Genomic DNA, 22,829 nt, shown 5'->3' on the forward strand with positions numbered 1-22,829 from the left:
GGCTTGTGTCCTGACTCCAAAATACCCAAGTAGCTGAGAGTCTGAAGCCTGGGAAAATTCGTTATCATAGCCATCCATGACTAATGTTGTTGTTTGCTAAAACTAGTGAACAAAGGGCCTAAAAAGGCTTATAGTTGTTTGTATATATCATGCAAAGTGCATTTTTTAAGCAACTTCATGCTCATAAGCCACTGCTCATGCCTTGCTTCAAGATGTCTTCTCAAGAAGGCCCAAATATTATGTGTGTTATTTTTTAGTATTCCCTGGTAACGATGACACGCACAGATACCAATATTGGTGCAACGTCCTACTTTTTTGGTCAACATTTGACCCTTGTCAGTCTCCCGGACAACTCGACAAAATATACCAAGTTCGGTCTGAAACTTGAAGCGGCAGTACTAGTTGAAGTATTATTCTCTGCTTCCTGTGCAGCAGTTAAGCTCGTCATGGCAACCGTCGCTAGTGCGTGGATGTAAGGGTGCTTTTATCAGCGGTGCAGGCGAGCCAGTTCCCTCCTTTCCTCCCTTGCCTGCCTCCTTGTTCCACAGTGCTGCACCAATCCACTTTCCACCGCGCCTGAATTGGTTTAATTAAATTGGGTGTGTGTGTGTTTGGGGGTCTCAAATAACGTGCTGATGAATTTCAAGGAGCAAGGGGGACGCGCATGCGTCAAGCGGGAACTGCGGCAGCTTGGTCCCATCACAGCGATGTCTGATCAACGGCAGTTTGGTATTCACGCCACGCTTTTAATGTAATATCCTCACGTTCATCAGCACGAATGTTAATCAGAGATTCCAATTCGGGGCGAGTGAATTGCCTCGAATGGACTTGACTGCTTATCCGTCCTTATTCCCTTTTTCCCGGGCTCAGGTGCTGACATGATGTGATGTCGGTAATTCATTTAGCTGTCGTGGCTGGCGCTCATTGGGACTTTTTACATTGGGCGGATGTACGCATATTAAAATGGACTAATGGTGCATCAGCGGTCTAAGTGAGATAAGTGAGGAGATGCAAGTTTGCATATTGTGTCGTCATTCGAAAATAGGTTTTTAAGACAAAATTTGGGATTTAAAAGTAGGATTTGGGCAATGGGGTAAGGTTTTAAGGAGTTTTACATCTGGTATGGGTTTCAAACTAGGGTTCTGAGCCTAAGTGAATTTTTGAGGTATTTCTTATTATTTTCAACCCTTTAATGCGAAAAATGAAGAGTTGGATGGCTATCCTTATTAATGGAAGGATGTGTTAAATGATATGAATAAATATATCTAGTTATTTTTGTTTATAGTTTTGTAATTCCATTATAAGCCTTTCTTATATTTATTATTTTATTATGAAGTCAAAATGGATTGGAACTTTCGTGCTGTCAAAGGCAGACAATGGTTAACCTTAAAAGATAAACTTTTTGAGTTTTTCCAGGATTTTTCTTAACTTTTTTTGGGCTCCAGAAAGCCACTATGAGCTGCTACTTATGTCGCCCGCATCAAATTCCATTCACTGCTCATGTGAGAACCGTTAATGAAGTCGCATGATAAAAGAGGTTGGGGTTTCATTTTCATTATAAAGTCCCCTTTAATTGAGGTGGAAGGATGAGAAGAGGGAAGATAGTATATGGGGGGCGGGAGATGAGAATGCATTGGAAGCAGAGGAGAATAAGGACCAGGAAAGGCGTGGAGGTCACAACATGAGGAGGATGAGGAGACATAAGGAATAAGACGAGGAGGTGAAGAAAGAAGAGAGGGAAGATGGAAACAAAGAAGAAGAAAGGCAATGAAAGAGGGAAGAATTGTTGAACAAAAACTGCCAAACATTTTGCAGGGGTTCTAACGTTATTTACACAAGGTCTGATGGTGACTGCAGGCTTCACACTGGTTGTGTGTGTGTGTGAGAAAAAGTGTGTCTTGTTCCGTGTTCTCATTAGATTGGTCTTCGATGCGGAACGCTCAAACAGTGTGTTTGTTTATTTGGCTCGCGGTGGCCGTGCGGTGTGCTGAGCTGCACGCGAGTGAGCCAAGCTGCAGGAGAAGCCAAACACCAATAGACAAACCTGAAATCCCAAACAAATTATTGCAAAAAATCCTTCCTTCCGTTTCACTGTTTGTCTTTGGGAAAAAAAAGCTAATGCCAACTTTCGTATTCAGAAAGAAGAATGAGGAAAATATCTAACATTTGATTGCCAGAGTTTGTGGGGAAAAAAGTGGGTGTGGTCGATTTATGACATGATTTTGGATTCTATCTATAGCAACAAGTGACTGTTAAATGGGATAAGAAAATTATAATTAACTAGTCATTATAATTTCATAGTAATGTTAGTGTTTTAAATGATGGTGTCAGTAATTAAAATATGTTGTTTAAAAGTTAGGCGTTTAGTTCAAAATGGAAATTTCAAGACTGGTTTAGTGTTTCAAGTCAAAGTTTGTATCAAGAATTTGTGTTATCAATTAAGATATGAAACTAGGGTTGGGTATCAATGCAGTCACTTTGAAATCAGGATTGTTTTGACATTTACAAGCTGAATTGTCTGCGTTTTTGGTTTCAAACCAGGATTTTGATTCCGAATAAAAGGGTTATGTATCAACTGTGTTTTACGTGTCTATTCAGGAAGCTACAGGGGCCGGTCCCTTATGCATTCTGCAAACAAGTGGCTATTAAAAGATTATAACCGCACAAACTGATTGTGGTTAAAAAAAAATGTAATTATTTAAAGACTTTATCTAATAAGCTGCTGGGGAAATGCCCACAAAAAACGACCGGTCGGTTGTGGATGTTTTAAAAATGATTTTAATTAATATAAATCGTATTATCTCAACTTAGCAGCATAGGAAGGCAGTGCTTCCGAGGCTTAGCGCACGTCTGGGAATTTTTGGATATGGCTAGGCCATCAGGCCCAAAAATGCATCCAGCCCGGTTCGGCCACTTATTAATAGATGGTCAGAAGTGGACGCCAATCGCTACTCCCCTAGCATGTGCGACCAATCGACCGATCCTCTGTGGTGTTCGGAAAGTGGGACGTCACTATGCTCCATTGAACATCACAACCAACTTTACAAATTTTGTTTTCAAGTAAACACAACAAGTGTTGTTGTTTTTAAGTTAGGGTTTGAATTTCAGGGGCGTATAATGACTAAGTGAGCGATTGCAATCTTTCTTTTGTTCTTTTGAGGCTGAAATATTGCAGCCAATCTACTTTATGCTTGTAGATATGGTGCCCATTCATATTGTGGTAATTAATAATGAAATATGTCACTCTTCTCAAGACCACTCGGCTTGCAGCACGACGGACAGATACTCGATGTTCAGGCAGAAGCTTCTCGGGCAATATTTTTGCATGTTGGTGTGTGTATGTGAGGGGAGGGGGTTGCAAGTTGTGGTCTCACTCAACCGTGAAGAGATTGTGATAGTGAAAGTGCAAAATAATCCGCTGTTGTAATTGAATATTCCTCATTTTTATTGCAGGTTGAACTCTGACAAACGATGTTTCAATCCCTTGATGCATTTGTTTAGGTATTATAGCAAATATATATTTTTTAAATGTGGATAACACAAATAGTATTAGTACTAAAAACATGCATTTTAAATTAAAGATAGACAGCCAGTCTTTTGATTGCCACCCCAATTACGCCTATTGTAAACTAGTAGTAATTTTGAGTTGTCTATGGCTTCTTTCCACTGTAAACTAAAGTCATCTTGAGTTGAATTATTTTCAGTGAAGACCCTTAATTGCCAGCAGTTCAGGTTGCACCCCATTTCTCTCACCTAAAAGTCAGTGTAAGCCGTCCACGTGAGTCGCAAATGAAGCCACGCATTATAGAAACGGCCCACAGGAATAATTGCATAAAGAGAGGAAGGAAGTCTAAATGAAGTGGTGATTCAGAGAGGCCGCGGGCTTCCCTCATGACGGTAGCTCGTTAAACGCGACTTTCCTAGTACGATAACAAGGTAGGAAATGACAAGGTGTAACATCAGAGGTGTTGCTTGGGCTGGCAAGTTGCTTTTGGCTTCAATTTTCTTTATGGTCACACGCTGATGTTATGACAATCAGTAAAGCCCGCAGCGCAAATGTGGTTTTAAGTCACTAGAACAGTTGTCTGCCCCCCCCCTCCATTCCCTTTTTATTTAACTTTTACTTCGGAACTTTGTAATTGAACAATGACCTAATTGAACCTATAAAGCTATTCAATCAATAAAAAATAAAATTCTTGATCATAATAAACTAGGGGTGTAGGTCAACTCACGTTTCCATCTGGTGTCAAATACGGGGGTTCGAATATTTTATGAATATTGTGTTACTGATAAAGAACCCAAGCCCTTATGCCCCTCACATTTACGATGTAAGTTGTTTTCTTCCTGAAATAAACATGGCCAGAGCACACACAAACGACATGAAAGAGCATAAAATATATTGGCTTCATCACATCGGGAAAACTGGCCGCTGTCTGTCAGAGCGCATGTTGCAGCCTGAATGGGCAAATATCAGGGGAATCCGGCCTTGCCGCGAGCTTTCCAACCAAGACGAAGGTTGCCCATGTACAAAGATTCTCCTCTGACTGACGGCTGGCTGGAGGGTCAACAACGAACACGTCCACTGACGGTGCATGCGGGGGGGAAGGCTACGGAGCTGATGAAATGAGTTGTAAAGCATCACTCGGCCCCCCCATCAACACCCACTGCACCCTATTAAGCGGCTTTTCTCTACAGTCTACACCATTCGAGCTATTGTGCAAGCATATTTTCCTGCCGAGTAAGACCTCACGTTGATTAGCTCTATCTCTTCATCGGCCTCAAAACAAGCAGCTCTCACGTGACCTGTGCAAGCCGATGTCTAGGCATTAATTATAAAAGCAACACAAACTCAATGAGATAATTACTTAACTTTCTGCAGGTACTTGAAAAGCCATGATGAGACTACTAGGTGGAAAAGTGGGTAAAATTGTGCAGATATATTAATTGTCACTGCAACAAATGTAATTTAAGATCATAAATACCTCTATGCAGCCACCCAACTGAAAGAAAAGCACCTGCCTACCTAAGCAAAGTCAACTTACTAAACACTATGTAGTGAACACTATTGGCATGCCAACAGTTAATGTCAAAAGATGCATTTTGAGCAAAAACAGTGGCGTAACAAATTGAAAGGGGAGGAAAAAATTACTTAAAAAGGCACATTTTACTATAAAACTTTTCTACCTAACTAAAGCCACCCCATCAAAAAATATTATCAGGCTGTCGGTGGTTAGAGAGGAAAAAATACATGTATAAGTCGCACTAGTTAAAATCACAGGTGCAGCCAAGCTATTTTAAAAATGTGCTACTTATAGTCCGGAAAATGCAGTAATATTACAGTAGCCTAATGAGTCATAGTAGTTTGAAATGGTAGCACTAAATTGTGATACAGCTGCTTAATTCTTCATTCCAATTATTATTACTCTATATTTTATAGTCTACAATATAAAAAGAAATGGTTTGCAACAACCATGAACTTCCATGTTAGGGCACGTGCAATTCAAAGTAGCACAGCATCCAAGAAAAACATTTCTTTTGACCAGCAAGTCACAATCGATATCCGCACATGCATCTTATGTTCTAAGAGATTTTTGAAGAATCCCTCAGATGAATTCATCTCCTTCTAGCCACAGGCTGTTGGAGGTGAAAGGAAGTCGCGATCCATGACGCAACATGGCGCACAAAACGCCTCGACGGCTTGCCTCTCTGTCCGTACACTGATGTTCCGCAAGGCCGAGTCACGCAGTCTATCAGGCTTCGCCTTTGTTGCTCTAATGCCGGAATCAATATGAATGAGCTGCTCGAACAATAGAGCACCATGTGTCCTTTTGGAGGCTTTGCAGCTGTAACGGCGAAGTGTGTGCTGTGACTCACGCTTACATCGCTGCTGCTATTGCCGATGAATATTTCAGCAGCTTGGAATCTCAGCGTCCAAAACATAAGACATTGGTATGACTAGAATTTATCGATTATGACTGGCTGAACATAAGTCTGCTTTAATAAAACATAGAGGGTCACTTTTGACTGACAGGTAGCTGATATCTTTATACAAACGGGTTCAGACGTGATGTTCTGGTATTGTTTTGAAAATAGAAAGAAGAGAAGACTAACGTCATATAAAAGTGGTGGATATGATGTATCATAAAAAAAGAATCTTAGGTATTTATAGAGAAAAATGCAGTTTTGGTTTGAAACAACTAGATGTGACAAATCAAACTTTTCAAAGACAATCTTGAACTACATATAGTAAACTAAGAAATACCTATATAGGAATTACAAAAGGTATATCAGTTTTTACCTCTTTCTAGCCATTGGCTACCATGTTGAACTATGTGCACGAGAATGATGAAATATTTATTTGACTTAGTAGTCACATTTCATTTATATGTTCAGTTTTCCTATTTTTCTTGGAAGGACTTTCAGATCTATTTGATAATTTATTGTCATGAATAAATTATACTTGAGTAGAGTTTATCATTTGTAGAACACATTTTGACCGCATTTTTTTTCTGATTGCTACTTAATTTCTAAACACAAGTTTAAGGTACTGTTTCTTGTAATCAAAAGGGACTTACCTGTGTGTTTCTTCCCATTGTGGAGGTCCGGTGAGCTGGATGGAGTCGACCAGGAGTTGGACACACTTGGAAGGGATTGGCAATCAACTGCAAGGCTTGAAACTGGATACCCTGGAAATATTGGTAATCTGTTTTAGGGTGCTTTTCATGTGCAAAAAGATTTATTCACATTTTGAATAAAGACTCAAGACTTTACTATTGCTTTGAGGTTCAACTTGTCACAAAGCAACATACTAAATAAGCATTTTTGCTACTGCTTTTGCGTCAGTGAATCTGTGGCTAAATTCATTGAAGAAACCAAATTCTAAAAAGAATACTCCACACGTTTATATCCAGACCAAACACATTTCAAATTAATTTAGACTCCTATGTCAGAATGTCATCATCATTTCCATCAACCAATCAATACTGCCCAAATCTTGTGGGCTGCTATCAAGACAAAATGAATACACGAGCCATCAACAAAGCTGTCAGTGAAAAAACGAAAGACACATCCTGTAAAAGACACTTAAAGTTCCCATCATGTATCATCATCCCTGTCGCTACTTTTTGTCCTCTCGTTGAGTTTGTCGCTAACCCCCCCACGCAATCCCCCCCGCCCACTTCTCCGCCACCCAGCCAGTCTCTATCTGAGGCTAATGGCACATGCAGGTTCAGCACCATTAGTCGGCTCTGTGGACTCGAGCTGCACCTATTACAGCGCCGCCGCCCGGCTCTCTGGAGTGGGCCGAGCCTACTTTATCACTGCTTAGCCACCACCTTCTCCCCGGAAGGTCACGCGTTTCTAATGACTCGTGACGCCAGTCGCCGCCAGCCGGCAAGAGCCAACGTGGGGAGCAAGCGAGAGAGAGAGAAAGAGGGGAGAATTGCTTGTAATTTTCATAGAAAAAAATCTTGGGTAGAAGAGAGAGAGAAAAAGCTTGAAATGAAAATAAAAAATGACGGCAGTTACAGAACACCAAAGCTACAAATGGTTACAAATTCATCCATTTGTTATAGGAAAAGTCAATTTTCAACAGTGCTCCTGCCTAGCCTTGGAACAAATGTTTATTTTGACTTTGCTTGACCTGACTTGCTGTCATTTCTTTTCATTTTGTTATAATGACTATCCGGTAAATCAGGTGTTTACCATTTAGGGGCAGCATGACTAAATGAAAAAGTGTAGTCATTTCTCAACGCAAAGGTTGCACGTTTAATTTCCGTGCCATGGTTGACCATGTCGAAGTGTCAGGTCTAAGACATATTTTTACACGTTCTCAGATTTCAACCATGCTGAGCCTCGGGGCCAAATGAACCCACGGGCTGAGACTTGGGCATGCGTCATTCGTGTGAAGGAGGCAAAAACTCAACGGATGCGACAGCCGTGAAAACAGCCCACAGGGATCAGGAGAGGGTTCATCACTTACGCACGCCTGGATACTTTCCTAACACTGTTGTCTTCTTTCTTCTTCTTTGGTGCTCAATTTATGTGCAAAGCAGACACCACATTAACCTCCACCTCGCCCATCTCGTTTCAGACGCTTCCTCTCAATAAAAGTTGCCTAGCAAAAAGGGCTTATTCGTTCCTGACTGGTAGCTGATACTCCCTTGAGTTTGTAATGCAAAGAATATCGGGGGCGGTGGAGGTGACGAGCTGTATTCTACGATGAAAATGAGCCCGAGTGCGAAATGAACAGTAATTAATGTTGAATAAAGACGAGTGTGAGCGGGGCTGCCGCTAATGGGAATAAGATTGCATTCTTTCTCTTGTTCCTACGCACTCGGTTTCTTTTTCTTTCTGTCTAATTCAATCAATGCGCGTCGAGTGGCGTGAATGGACGTGGGCCAATGCCAAGCTAAGCGGCAGAAGTAAACGGATGGAAGCGATTGACCCGGGAAACAAGAGGATTCGCCAAGATTGGGAGTGGCTGACCTAGAGCAATCGCCGTGGATTCAGGCTATAGATCGATGATGGTCGGACGGGCACACTGAATGGGATGATGATTGGATGGTTAGAAGGATTGTTAGAAGGCAGGGATACGTTGATTAATAGATGACGGATGGCTTCTTAAAGGGACGGAGGGTTGGACTGATGAAAGGATGGGTTACAGGTATGAATGGTTGCGTGAGGCATGGCTGGAAGAATTGGTTAAGGGATGAAGTTGGGAGGTGATAATGGATTATTGGATTAATGGTTAAATTGTCAGAAAGATGGCAGGGTGGATAAATTAAAAGGAAGGGTGAATGGATGGATGGTTGGAAACTGGATTAATTGATTAGTGGTGTGGAGTAATGAAGCCTAGACAATTGACTGATTGGATGAATTGAGTTATTTAAACCAGATGTCTTCTTTCAATGGAACTAATTTAATTATTTAAAAATGTTCCATGAAGTCAATTATTATTTAAAAAATTAGTTTTATAATTCCACACGTTTTATTTAACATCCTTGTCCAGAATATCTGTATTTTTAATTAAAATCAAATTATTTTGAATGTTTTTTCTTTTAGTTGACCTTTTTCAGTGTTCATTATAATTTTTATTATCAACAATTTTTAAACCCCAGTTTAAACCTGACTTTCTGTTTAATTTTAACTCTATTTTTTTTCAAACCTCACAGCAAAAATGGTAAATTTCCCCCCTGAGATTTCTGTGTCACTTGGAGTCAAATGGTGGAAATGTTTGCTGTCAAAAGTGTTGGCGGGACTGCGACCTGATTGAGGAGTAGCGCTACATTTAAATGCAAACAACGTGGAAGCAGGTGCTATCTATTGTCTTCTTATCTGGAGGAGTGTGTGTGTGTGTGTGTGTGTGTATGTGTGTGTGTGTACGCCTGCCGGGTGGTCAGGGCTTCTAGAGAATGCAGGTCACACTCATGCTCTAGCACTTAAAAGAACTTGTTGGTGAATAAGGAGCACTGTTGAAATTCCTCACCACGTCTCAGCTCGGAAAATAAGCAACAGAGTTGTGAGACGAGAGGCGGTGCCGTCCTTTTTTAAAAGGGAGCAAAAACTTCACACCTCCAAACGCCATTATGTTTATCTGACACCTTATCGTTGCCCTGGAATTACTGGCCGTATTCAAGATGACGCCGGACTGCTGCATTGGGTCTGTTGAGATGCAGAAGAGAAGACTGAAGCAAAAAACTAAAGCTTGGTAATTAATGTCAACAGGGAAAACTGACTGTCGCAATCTTGTATAGTTTATGTCTTGAAATATCGTATTTTTCGGTCTTAAATCAAAAGGCATATTGGATTTTGAGCAGCAAAACAATTTAGTCTCCTTGGTTGATCTTGTTTATCATACAAAAAGAAAAACACCAAAAGGCATATACTACAGAGTTGTTAATAAAGCAAATATGAACGTCAATTGTTGAGTCCTAGACATCAAAAAGGTGATTTTGTCTTTAATGGACCTGAGGTTTTGATTAAACGCGTTCAAACATTACTGACAAATCTTAAAACCAACTAGAATTTTATGTAGAAATATTTCTGTTCATTTCATCACCTCAAAATTTGTGTTTTTAAACATGGAGATGACATGCACCCAATAATACGGACAGAGTTTTAGTAAACAGACTTTTGTTCAATAAATACCTTAACTACTGTAATTTTCAGGTCACAAAGGAAGTATAACATGCAAAATCAAACCTCCCTGTGAGGCAAGGCTGCTAACCACAATAAAAATAATCAGTCCCACTGCTTCAATGCTCTAACTCAACACTAATCCAATCAACAATGATCAATGAGTACCAACGTCTGACCCGTCAATCGTTCTCAGTCTTTGACCATGAAGAAAACCTTTTTTCTCTCTCGGCTTCTTATCAAGGTGCCCCCCACAATATCCACCAGACCCTCATCACCATGTGTTAATAAAGAGATGCAATCAGCGTCAACATTAATTAAAAGTAAAGAGAGAATAAACAGTAGCGCAGATCGATTCCGCTCACGCTCCACGGTACCTGCGAGGTGGAAGACGCCAGCAGCCGAATATTAAATGCCTCACAGCTACAAGGGTCGTGACCTGACACAACAATCAATTCCTGTTTGTCACCGTCTCTCACCCTTCCTCGTTTCCCGACCTCGCCTCGCAATCCCATATATGTTGCAGTTACATGTAAAAAAAAATCTATGTTATGAAGGAATACCATTTTTCATTTTCATATTTCAACATGTTTACATAAAGACTTAGGATGGCTACACAAAATAAATACAATTAAATATCCCAGTTGCTCGAAGCGTTCATGTTTGGTTGATTCTTGAGTCCAATAATGTAAATATTGCATGTTTCTTAGGTAGATAAAGAAAACAATAACAAATTCCAATTGATTAAAGACTGTTTCATCAGAAGCCCATTTACCACTAAGCATGCTGGGAAAAGCATGCCATGATGATGGAGTTGCGCACTTAACAAATTGTGTGGATTTGCTGTGTTTACCTTTTTTTTAAACCCCGACCTAATTATCATTTAACCCTAATTAACCCAAGCGGCCTTATTAGCAGGGAACATTGTGGCTGGAAAGCCGCCTGCCGCATTTCCCCCTTTAATCGGCTTTCTGCCAGCCGCTGCACTGGAGTGATGTGTGTCAGCGTTTTTGCGCACCCACAGTCGAGCAAGCACACATACACGCACGTCATGCCACAAGGACAGCCAAGCTACAGCGTAAATGACTGAAATTTTCTTGCTTTTGTCCCAGAATGAAAGAGAAGGAATGCTATTTCCGCAATTTCTTCAAAATCTGACTTCCACAGAACATTGATTTCCATAAAGTGCAACTTCTCAACCTTGCACCTATGCGTCGCACCCTAATTTGGATCCATACATATTTGAAAGCATTTTAACCCCAAACCACAACAAACACAACATTAAAGCCTATCTAGGCTTTGCTTGACACCCCGATTTAATACAATTACCCAATTTTCAAACCATAAATTGAAACCTTAAACTTAGAATCAAGGCTTAAACCATCCTACTCATTGGATGACCTAAAAAACATACCAAAGGGGCTCAGGTGTCTTGTTAATTCAAGCTCTTTATATAGTTTAACTTTTCCTGACTTTGCTTGGCTACCTTGACTTCAAAGTAGCATCGACTAGATTTAAACTGACTAAATTGTAAGGAATAGGAATGCAGCCCATGTAAGATAGGAAAACAATTTGTCCGAACACAACACCTATCGCTCACCGCCTTGCCCTCAATGAACACACATGGCTTGCAACAGGTGACATTTTGCACGAAAGAAGGGTGGGGGTGACCTGAAACGTATTACGAAGCAATTACTCTTTAATCACGCTGACATTATCAAGAGACAGGCAATATTCCGATGACGCCTGGGCCAGACTTTTCCCTCCCCTTATCGCCCTTTTCCTTCGTTGGGAGCGTCTGCGTTTTGGCCCGCTGTGCCAGAACCGGGGAATGATGAGACACGACGGTCCAGTGCCTTGCGGCTGATAAGTTAGAGCGGGAGGCTGTTGCGGGAAAACTCATATTTTATGTAACAGATATTCTACTTTCCAACCATTCCTCCGTCTGCTTATCTGGGCCAGTTGTGGACTTAGTTCTATGGCGGGCCGCTTAGTGCAAAGGTCCAGCTAACGCAGATGCCTTCACACATTGCTTGGGATTTGAGTTTCTCTGCATTTTTTGTTTAGGTGGGGATGGATCACATACACAAGTTTTAGAGACACTTCTCACCTAAAGATATTTGACAAGATTGCTGGATCGGATAATACTGCACTATAGATTTTAAACGTAGAAGTAGACAAAGTACTGCTTACATCGGCACATAAAGAAAGTAAAGGATAAAGCGATAATAAGGTAGACTTACCATAACGCAATTAAAATCTAACCGATGGCTCATTTGTTGCAGATAGGAGTAGGCGAGGCTACCTATTACCCAGTCGCAAGTATTTGCTGACAATGAGCATTTCAAGACAAAAGAAAAACCTCAACTCTGTAGAAATCTAGCAGAGCATATGGAATAAAGATCTGAATGTAAACTAAGCAAGCAAAAGTGAGTGGTGTGCACTAATACTAATTTTAATGGGGGCTTTTCATATGTAGCCAACAGAGGTAAAACACTTTGTTTTGAAATCCATTACCATTAGAATTTTTAGCAGATGTGTCTTTGATAAAATCAAAGATGCATTAATTTTTTTAGCAGATGTGCCTTTGATAACATTAAATAACCCTATGTCATTTTGGGTCACTTTTTATATTGTTTTTCTTAAGTGAGAATTTTATTTTGGGACAAATATAACATAAGTCATGCAGGTGCATGATTTAGTTGATCTAATCGACTAAACATGTCTTTGTAAAACACCCAAAACCCTAACAAAGGTCTATGATGCACCTCAGTATGTTTATCTTAACTTGGATCATAATTTAGTCTTTAAAACAAAGCTCGGCTGTTTTTTTTGGTTCTGGTCTCAGAGGGAAACGAGTATGTTTGACATTGACATGTAATTAACCTAACACTTTGTTTTCTGCACTTTGAGGATTTTTTAGTCATCAACAAATCTGAATAAGTGTGAACATGGCACATAATATGTTTCGGTAAAACAACAAAGACGCCATGTCTTCAATTACCTGACTTTATCGACAGGCACATTTGTGGCGGTGTAACTACTAACGACTGAGGCCTTAGAGAAAGTCATAAACTGAACTAATTTCTCTTGTGTTTTCTACATTCGCCAGTGAAACATCTGCTGTTTGCTAACAATTATCCGCAGGAACGCTTTTCACATCATCCATCACTCGATGAGGTCTGTTGGTCTGCGTGTGAGATGAGGTTTCTTTGTGAAGACTATTTGTCACTTGGAGCCACACGTACAAAGATAAAAAGCGGTTTGATTTGAGGCAAAACACAGCCAGCTCTCAAATGTCATTAACTCGTTTGCGGACGATGAAGGCAATCGCCGAGTTTATATTTGACTGGATGTTGGAGCAGATGGCACATATTGTAATTTAGACAAACGTGCCAGGTGATTCGATTTTACTAGCACTTTATGTGAAAACTAGAGAATGCAATTTCAGGAAAAATTGCCTCTGAATTCTGAAGAGCTGATGCTGAAATATTGTGGAATTAATTAAATTGTTGAAATGTAGTATGTGAGCCAAGAGACAAGATGCCAGTAAAGTATCTTTAGGTTTTGATTCTTAAACTGGGACTGCATTTTTTGGTTAGAAGGTAGTTTAAATGGTTCAAATTGGTGGAGAATCGCAATGCTTATGAAATTCAAGTAGAGTGAGTCACTGTCTGTTATGGGTAGAATGGAAGATCTTGTATTTCTGTTTATTCATTGGCTGTTTTTGACAGTGCTAGATTTATCTGAAGGGCTATGGTTGGCAGCAAATAAACGAATGTCTTCGTATTGGACAGAGGCAATGAGTGGCCATTGCTGTAAATAGTATGAACGATTACGATCATGGTAGAGCTTTTTGGAAAAGTTAAAGAAGTGCAAGGGTTTGTCATCACTGCGTGTCAATACGTGACAGTGATGGATGGCGGCTGTCAGATGCTTGCTAGGCTCTTCCTCTCTCCTCTTCCTCAACCCTCACAAAGAATCAATCGACTTCACTTAGTGCGGTGACGTTCCAGCGACAGCGACGAGGCAGGAGTTGCATAGAGGTCAAACCTTTGGGTCACTAACGAACAAAACCTAAAACTTGATCTCTTTACGACCGTTTTTAGCTTTCACAAACTAATGTTTTGGGGAATATTTGACCAACATTGAACAGAGTTTGGCCCTAATGATCCTAAAATCCTAAAACATATATATTTAATAAATATATTTATGAATTTGTTTTTGTCCCTCACACTATTAAACATTTCTGTGTACGTCACCAAATTTCCGCATGAAAAACAAGTCCAACGTTTCCACTAACATTTTTTTTTGTAAAAAGCCAAGACAATCATTCTAACAAACAAATACGTTTATAAATTCACCAAGGACAAGTTAAAATGCACTTCCCAGTCTTGGAAGGACCATAAATATGCGCTTATATAAAACGAAAACACTTCAAACATTTATTTTACAAAAGACAGGTAATAAAACAAATGCCCCATAATGTTAAAAAAAAAAAGAAAAAAATACAAACCCGCCTTTAGTCAAATGCTGCTCCTTTTGGTGATGAACCATCAGAGCTAACCACTCGCCCACTTTGTCATGGACATGCAAAAATAAAATGAAACGATCTCTGCGTTGGAGTGCACATAAAACTCGGAAACTGTGATGTAGACAAAGATGTCCGCCTCACATTACACAGATTTATAATGACTAGTAAGACATGTTAATGACTGAGTGACACATCGACATCATAGCTGACACTCTGGTGGTTTTATGAGCACAAGGCAAGGCTTTAATGTAGTGGATATGCATGCGTGTGCTCGCATACACGATGAGTTGCTACAGCCAATATCTTATCTTCACCTTGTTCTTTGCTAGTCAATCCTGTGCTAGCTCCAATATTAAATTCATACATTAGTCATTGTATGATTTAATTTATATGCCACCTCAAAAGAGTACAATAACACATTGTTCCCTGTTTATACTCAACTAATGGCAACCTTTGACAGGCTCACAATTTGCCATGTATTATGTATCCGGTGTGGCAATATAAAATATAAATCATCAGCCGCACGTGCTTCATTTTTAAAGAGGAAATATGATCAGCTTTTCCTTTAAAGCGGCCTGCTTTATTTATTTTTTATTTTCTGAAATCAATTTGTCGATTTATCTTCGGCTTCACGCGCTTGGAATTTGAGCGAGGGGACAAATGTGTGCGGAATGTAAAAAAAATAATATAAAAGTATGTGGATTATTAGAATTGAACTTGTTATATTTTTCATTAAATGGATAAATATGTAAGAAATTGGGTTGCATGTATGTAATGTGTCAAGTGTTACATTTTTTTTATTAAGTTTACTTAGAAATTAGGGTATCAAATTTGGATTTAAAGCCTGAGTTTTATATGAAAAATTTTAAAGTCAAAGTAGGGCTTTTAAATCAGGGTTTGTCTTAAAAATTAGGGTATCAGATCTTATAATTTCAAGACAGGTTTATGGACTTTTCAAATTAGGCTTCAAGACAGTTTCTAACTTTAAAATTGGTGCTAAGAGCGAAGGTTACAAAGTCAGTAAAGATTAGTCTTGGTAAAGAAATTTGAAGGCGATTAATACATTCCGACACAAATTGCTGCAGTGAATGAAACTAGAGAAAAGAAAAGAAATCTCAATTTTTAACTTCCACCCCATAACATTTTCAGAGTCCGTGAATAGGATACATTTAAATAATAATGAGAGTTGAAATGTCATTTCTATTAACACGTCTCGCTCGGCGTGATATTCAACAACAAGCTCACCCTGCACAACAACAAGGTGAGCGCCCAACGCACCGCATGACTCGATCAGTAAATAAATCAGCAGCCGTATGAATATGCAAATAAAGGTTATACTGACTATTATTTATTTATCTTTTATTTTTTTGCATTGTGCAAAACTGTGTGTGTATATATAAGCTAACCTTGAGATAAGGTATCAACACGGTAGCACTTTATTAGGCTACAATGAGAACATCTTCATTATCCCGCCCTCAGAGACGCTGATAAAGCAGAATTATACGAACACACAAATACAACTACTACACACACACACACCCAGTAATAAAAGGGTTGAATGTTACAACAAGGTGAAATGTTACGCCCCTTTTATGCTCCTTTTCGCAAATTAACACTTTGATCAGCAAGGTGAGCCAAAACCTGCACACCTCATTTCCCCACACACGATACCTGACAGTGCAATTCAATGTGTTCATTTGAAATAAAACTGCCATGTCAAATTGAAAGATTTGAAAGTACAAGTTCCACCAGGTTAAAAAAGGCATTTTAAGTCCTTTTTGCAGCCAGGTTTAAAGTTCTAAGACTGATTGGGGGAATAGAAAAAATGGGTTAGGATTTGAAGTAAAGTATTTTTTGGGTGAAATTCACAGCCTCGGGGTAAAGACGTACATTTAGGGCAGAGCTAACATTGCCCTGGAGGGGAAAAAGACTGTAGTTGAAGTAAAACTAACAAGAAGGAGTATTACCTATTGCATATTGCATTGATAACGATAGACATCCAAAACATGCAAAAATCAGAATTATTTACTTTATGCAATTCATCATTCATTAGGCCAACAATGTAATCATTTTCCAACTAAATATCCTAATCATAAACAACCAGCATCTTAGAAAAGACAACATTAAACTCAATTTAGTCCACATTAGTGTCGTTATCTACACATACACACAAGGTCATACAGATTGTGCATTCAGTAACCGAATAAGGCTAATAAAACCATCATAAAAAATGTCTAAGGTCAGTTCAAAGAAAAAATATTTTTAAATATGGGAAAATTTTATGAAAGGAGCAGATGTCCAGAAACGTGTACATACACGAGTTAGCCTCACAACTTATCTTTGTATGTAATTAGAGTGGATGTTATCATTGACATTGATTAAAAAGGCTGCCGGAAGCTGCTTCTTAAAGCATAAAAAAGCATATAAACATGGTCAAACATTAATGGGCAAAGTGTCTTGACATATGCAAAATAAGTTATTACGGTGACTGGTGACAAATCACCTGATGCACTTTCATAGCGTTACACCGCTTGCATTATGGGTAGACAGAAGGTAGCTCTGCAGAAACTGAACAGGACCTTTCGGACCTCGCATCGGCTCCTCCGCCAGGGATTGGCGGAATGCCTGGGAACGCTAATCTTGGTGGTGAGTGACACCAAAGCGTCTTAGCGGGAAGTTGTGTTAATTGAGGGAGAACATGAACTGGGGATCAAATTGTAATTCAAAGGGTTGCCGACTCCTGCATGTGAGGTTAATGTACATGCCTATGGAAGATTCAGTGACATAGTAGGGGTTAGATGTCACCATTTTTGTAGGCAGATTTTTAAATGAGGTTTTAAATGAGTTTAAACCACTGTTACAGTTTCATACTAAAAGGTTCAAGACAACAGTTTTAAAATGAAGGTTCATAGCAATGTTTTTTTTTAAATGTAGCATTTAAAATTATATTTTAAGGTTATGTTTTCAGGTTGAAAAATGTAAATAAACGGAAACAATCAAATGAGGAAAAACTCAATACAGTAGATGATGGTGTGATTAACATGTAGCCACTTTTATTAATTAATGCAAAAAGCATACATAAACAACTTCATATTTTTTCCCAACACACAAACAAATGTTATCTCATCCTTTTAGACATTTTCCTGTGGAGGGGTGGCTCAGTGGATACTCAGCGGCGGTTCGCATGGGACATTCCTCTCTGTCAACTTGGCGGTCGGAGGCGGCGCCACATTGGGCATCCTCGTCAGTGGACCGATCTCAGGTGAGAGCTTCCATTGAGAGGCAAAAAAACAACTGAGGGGCAGATGCCCGCCAAAGGTCAAGGTCATATTGGGTTGACGCAACTTGGACAGGGTGCTCGTCATCTACTCTCCGGCATAGTTACCTGGCCCATTACTTTAGTTCCACACAGTGCAGCAGCTGTTGAAGCCACGGGCAATCAAGAAACGAGGCAGACATTAGCATCCCCGTCAGGTGGTCACCATCACTCATTTTGCCAATAGTTTTTTTCTGCATCGAGTCATTATCATTGACGGCTTGACAGAGCACAAATATCAGCAAAGGGTAAACTGGTAGTTATGTGAAGTGCGGTATTTACCTCCTTGATGGAGGCAGGGAAAGGGACTTTGAAAGGAGGTGTCACTTATCACTTTCCCAGGGAGAAAAAGGGTCCGTGTGTAATTGAAAGGAACGTTTCGGTCTGAGCGTTCTTTCGTCAGTGCTACAAAAGGTTTGTTAGCCGCCCCAGTCTTTAACGACTTGCTCCCCGCTTGCAACCTCCCAATTAACATGCCATAATGTCTCCCGTCCAATTTAGAATGTGTGAGGGAAAGAGCATGAAAGTGTGCTCAAGTAACTCAAGGAAGAAGCTGGGGAGATACTTTACTTAAGTAGTTAAAAAAATAGAGAAAATACGTATTTTTTCTGCTTTTGCCTTTCATTTTTGCACCCATAATGCAAAAAAAATGACTCTTTTGTGGAAACACTGTTTGTTGACTAGTATTTCAACACACCAATGAACCATCAAATTGGTACTTCTACATATTGATCTCATTACATCTTCACATCCATAGGAGGCCACCTGAATCCTGCAGTGACCTTTGCCCTTTGTTTACTGGGTCGGGATTCTTGGAAGAAGTTCCCATGGTTCTTCTTCTTTCAGACATTGGGCGCCTTCTTTGCTGCCGCCATTGTATATTGCCTCTATTTTGGTAAGAACACTACAATCCATGATTCCCAAATCCGTAAACATCCACAAGCAAGTATGTATAATTATAAGTATTAATCTCACAGATGCGATAAGGGAATTTGGCCATGGGGAGTTTCATGTGGTAGGGAAGAACGCCACTGCTGGAATTTTTGCTACATATCCTTCTCATCACCTCTCAGTGGTCAATGGATTCCTGGACCAGGTTGGAGTATCCGTCGCCCGGATGTTTGGTCACCGGACATTTGGTCGCCCAGATGTTTTGGTCGTACTGGAGTATCTGTCCAAGAATGCTTGAACCCCAAATATGAATCTCAAATAATGTGAACATCCATGTGCTTTAGGTAATCGGAACAGCAGCACTGATTACATGCCTCCTCGCCATTATTGACCCACACAACAATTCAATCCCACCTGGTTGGGAAGCATTTCCAGTGGGTCTTGTGGTAACGGTCATTGGCCTGGCCATGGGATTTAACGCAGGATACGCCATCAACCCCGCCCGGGATTTGGGACCCCGCTTCTTTACGGCCATAGCAGGATGGGGCTATGAAGTTTTCACGTAAGAAGAGGATGCAGTTCTGCAGTACTGTGGTGTCCTTTTGTTGTTGTTGAATCTTGATGTGGATTGGTTGAGGAAATGTGAGCGCATCGATGCTTACTCCGGTCTTTCTCTGATATTAATGTTTAATGTTACATAATGTTTAGTTATTCAAGCATGTAATGGTATTTTTCCAATGACACTTGCTTTCACTTGCAGGGTGAACACCTACTGGTCTGTCGTGCCCGTTACTGCCCCATTTGCAGGTGCTTTTGTGGCAGTGATGCTATACCAGCTCATGATCGGGTTCCAATATAATGAAGATGAACCTGACAGGAATGCGATTGGGCATGTGGGGAAGGAGGAAATGCTTAAACTGTCCAATGTTTTGACCAATGAAGAAGAGATTTGAATTTCAAGGCTATTAAATAGGAAGTGTTAAAAGAAATGTGATCATTTTCTCTTCTTAGAATGAGAAATCATTGTGCTGGAAATGGCTACGCCGATAAATATTGGGCTGAAGAGAAAAATAAAGTTGACGTTTTATAGCTGAAATGGACGTCGGTATGAATTATTAATCGCAATACAAAACGGTTGGGTGTCTATTGAGTTGTAAATCAGTAAGACAATAGATTAGTCTAGCAAAAATAAATAATAACAAAAAGCAGAATGGTATTTTCACCGTGAGATTATCAAGATGACAGACTGATCAAATATGTTTAAAGGAATATAATTTGTGGGAATTGTGTGGGTTGACCGTCATAGTCAGACGATAATATGCAAATTGTGACCTTTGCACCTTACAAATTCTCTCCAAAATGTTCTGACAGTAGCAGGTGGTCGTGAGCAAACTTGGTATTTGTTCGTTTATCTAACAAAGCGTAGAGGGCAACAAAAGGTCTGGATTGTTTACTTGGAAGAATAATGCTTTTGGAAATGACACGAAAAGGCTCCTCCATCAGAGCAGTCACTGACAAGATGTGACATTTTTCAGCATCTGGAGAAGATCAGTCTGTCTGGGTGTTACAAAGATTTAAACTTCACAGGCTGATGTTTGACATTTGGACTTCCTCTCTTGCGTGACCTTTTGCAGCCGTATCGGTGTTCAATCAAAAGAGTTTTCTGACAAAAAAATTCAAATGAAAGTCACGGTTTGAAGGCAGAGAGGAGCACAAAACCCATAAATGGGACTAGTTATGCTGTCTTGGAATTGAACAAAGATCAAGCACAATTACACGTACATAGACAGACGACACGATTACACTTAATCTATGAATAATTTCAATATGATGAAATAAAGATGTTGAACTGAGAAATTTAGATTCTTTGCTTAACATTTCACTTTTAACCTAAGCAATCAGTACTTCATTTGCATTTCAAAAAGCAAAACTGCAACCAGCCAACCTCGAGGAAAAACAAAAAGTCATCCAGAGCGATGGCCTTGGTTTTTAAAGTGTGAAATTTTCTGGAGTAAAATTGTAACACGTTAAATTAACATGGATGAAAAGTGACTTCCTAAGAAACACCCTCTTCAAATATTATTAGCTGCAAACATTTGGGCAATAGCTCGATCAAGTGGTCAGATATTTAACTGCACACATACTGCATGAAAATACTGTTGATGCTGCTTTTATCACTTACCATTATTGCTTCATAATGACTTTTTTTCAATACCATCACCTGATGGTTTAGCCATTATTCATTTTGCTACAGCAAACGCGGTTTCTTCACTGAACGTCTTGCAACCAACCCCATCGAAAGACTATAGTGAACACACAAAGCATCATTTTAGAAATCAGATCAAAATAAAACATTTGCACGTCAATTACAAACCTTTTGTTCAAAGTCCATGTGTCTTGTTATATGCACATGTTCATCGTCCTTTTTTATCGTTATCTATGTCTGAATCGGAAGCTTCCGGGAAGTTAGTTTTCCTGCCACCAATCACACACGTGGAACATTCGTTATTAGTAATGTTCTACAATTCACCACTAGAGGTCGGTAAGCAACAAAAATATATTCACGATTAGTTTTACCTTTGATTTTTAAGAAAATGTAAAACGGCAGTGTTTTTCATTGAAGACAATATTAGACAATGTGACAATATTATTTTAAAGAATATAGTTCAGTTTTGTCGATTTTGACCTCGATGACTTGTCGAGTTTGTGAAAGTCATTTCCGGGTTTTACGACAGGGATGGCTCTATACTTTTAACAACAAAAAATAATGTCCCAGTTGACACATTTGAGCACTTTTTTTTTATAATGTGTAACGCGTTATGCTATACGGATCAATACAGTTGGCATCGCTGAGTATGAACAACAATACATGCAGTAACTTGAAGCTGTACTACGACAGCAACATCAAAAAAGGCAAATAAAGAACGTTTGAAGTATTGAGGGATGCATTTTTCAGTTAAATAAAAGCCGCGATGTGAAGACTTGTGGACAGGGTTATGGATATTAAAACAAATGATAAAAAATGTGTTTGCAGGCCATTTTTGTATACGGATATGTTGTATATTTGTAAACGGTTTAAACTACGTCTCATGTACAACTCTTAAAAATGACTTTTAGGGGGAAACGTCATTACGTTTTCATTTGGGTCGTCATCTAAAGGATATGATGTAAAAGAACATTCCTTTTGTTTATTTGAACGTCTAAAGGCGGGTGAGGTTTGAGCCAATCAGAGAGTTGCGCCGGCACAGTGCTATTTGCATCTCAAGTCGTGCATAAAAACTCGAGCTCTGCACTTCACGATTCACACTACTTCATATTGAGACTCTAAAGATGCCTGAACCATCAAAGCCTGCGCCCAAGAAGGGCTCCAAGAAAGCCGTCAGCAAATCCGCTGGCAAGACTGGCAAAGGACGCAAAAGAGCAAGGAAACAGAGTTACGCTATCTACGTGTACAAGGTGCTGAAGCAGGTCCATCCTGATACCGGCATCTCATCTAAGGCAATGAGCATCATGAACTCCTTCGTCAATGACATCTTCGAGCGCATTGCCTCTGAAGCATCTCGCCTGGCTCTTTACAACAAGCGTTCCACCATCACATCTCGGGAGATCCAGACCGCCGTACGTCTGCTGTTGCCCGGGGAGTTGGCCAAGCACGCTGTATCTGAGGGCACCAAAGCTGTCACCAAGTACACCAGCTCTAAGTAAACGGTTTGACCGTTAACGACAAACCAACGGCTCTTTTAAGAGCCAAGTACTTCCTTCTAAGAGTCAAACACCTTTACATGTTATCGCTATGAATGTTATGCAATATCTTGTGGAGTATGTTGAATAAAACACATTACATTAATGACCCAAAGTCTACTTCACTCACTTCTATTTTATTTATGTGCTACATATAATTCTCGTACAAATACCACCTACCCAGAGTCCTAACACATGAAGTCCGCACAA

General features: G+C 39.8%; 2 protein-coding genes and 1 long non-coding RNA gene across 3 annotated transcripts; 2 read left to right on the forward strand and 1 right to left on the reverse strand.

Annotated features, from left to right (window-relative positions):
- Nucleotides 1–6,575: 6,575 nt before the first annotated feature.
- On the reverse strand, nucleotides 6,576–21,367 carry LOC144210510 (uncharacterized). The gene is made up of 3 exons (XR_013329392.1): nucleotides 21,253–21,367; nucleotides 21,061–21,181; nucleotides 6,576–6,686 (listed from the first exon to the last, which is right to left on the reverse strand). It is a non-coding gene; the product is annotated as an uncharacterized LOC144210510 (long non-coding RNA).
- Nucleotides 17,210–19,831, forward strand: LOC144210368 (aquaporin-3-like). Its single transcript, XM_077737004.1, has 6 exons — nucleotides 17,210–17,317; nucleotides 17,807–17,933; nucleotides 18,745–18,882; nucleotides 18,965–19,083; nucleotides 19,223–19,440; nucleotides 19,639–19,831. The coding sequence occupies exons 1-6, from the start codon at nucleotides 17,210–17,212 to the stop codon at nucleotides 19,829–19,831; spliced, it is 903 nt and encodes a 300-aa protein (XP_077593130.1).
- A 775-nt stretch (nucleotides 21,368–22,142) lies between the features above and the next one.
- On the forward strand, nucleotides 22,143–22,728 carry LOC144210506 (histone H2B 1/2-like). Its single transcript, XM_077737219.1, has one exon. The coding sequence runs from the start codon at nucleotides 22,209–22,211 to the stop codon at nucleotides 22,581–22,583; it is 375 nt and encodes a 124-aa protein (XP_077593345.1). The 5' UTR covers nucleotides 22,143–22,208; the 3' UTR covers nucleotides 22,584–22,728.
- The last annotated feature ends 101 nt before the right edge of the window (nucleotides 22,729–22,829 follow it).

This window comes from Stigmatopora nigra, chromosome 17, assembly GCF_051989575.1.
Source record: "Stigmatopora nigra isolate UIUO_SnigA chromosome 17, RoL_Snig_1.1, whole genome shotgun sequence".
Taxonomy (NCBI): domain Eukaryota; kingdom Metazoa; phylum Chordata; class Actinopteri; order Syngnathiformes; family Syngnathidae; genus Stigmatopora; species Stigmatopora nigra.

Excerpts from the sequence above, each read along its gene's own strand:
- LOC144210368 (XM_077737004.1), top strand. The coding sequence starts at position 17,210 with ATGGGTAGACAGAAGGTAGCTCTGCAGAAACTGAACAGGACCTTTCGG. Across the intron at positions 18,883-18,964 it reads TGTATATTGCCTCTATTTTG|ATGCGATAAGGGAATTTGGC; the intron begins GTAAGAACACTA and ends TTAATCTCACAG. Across the intron at positions 19,084-19,222 it reads TCAATGGATTCCTGGACCAG|GTAATCGGAACAGCAGCACT; the intron begins GTTGGAGTATCC and ends CATGTGCTTTAG.
- LOC144210506 (XM_077737219.1), top strand. The coding sequence starts at position 22,209 with ATGCCTGAACCATCAAAGCCTGCGCCCAAGAAGGGCTCCAAGAAAGCC.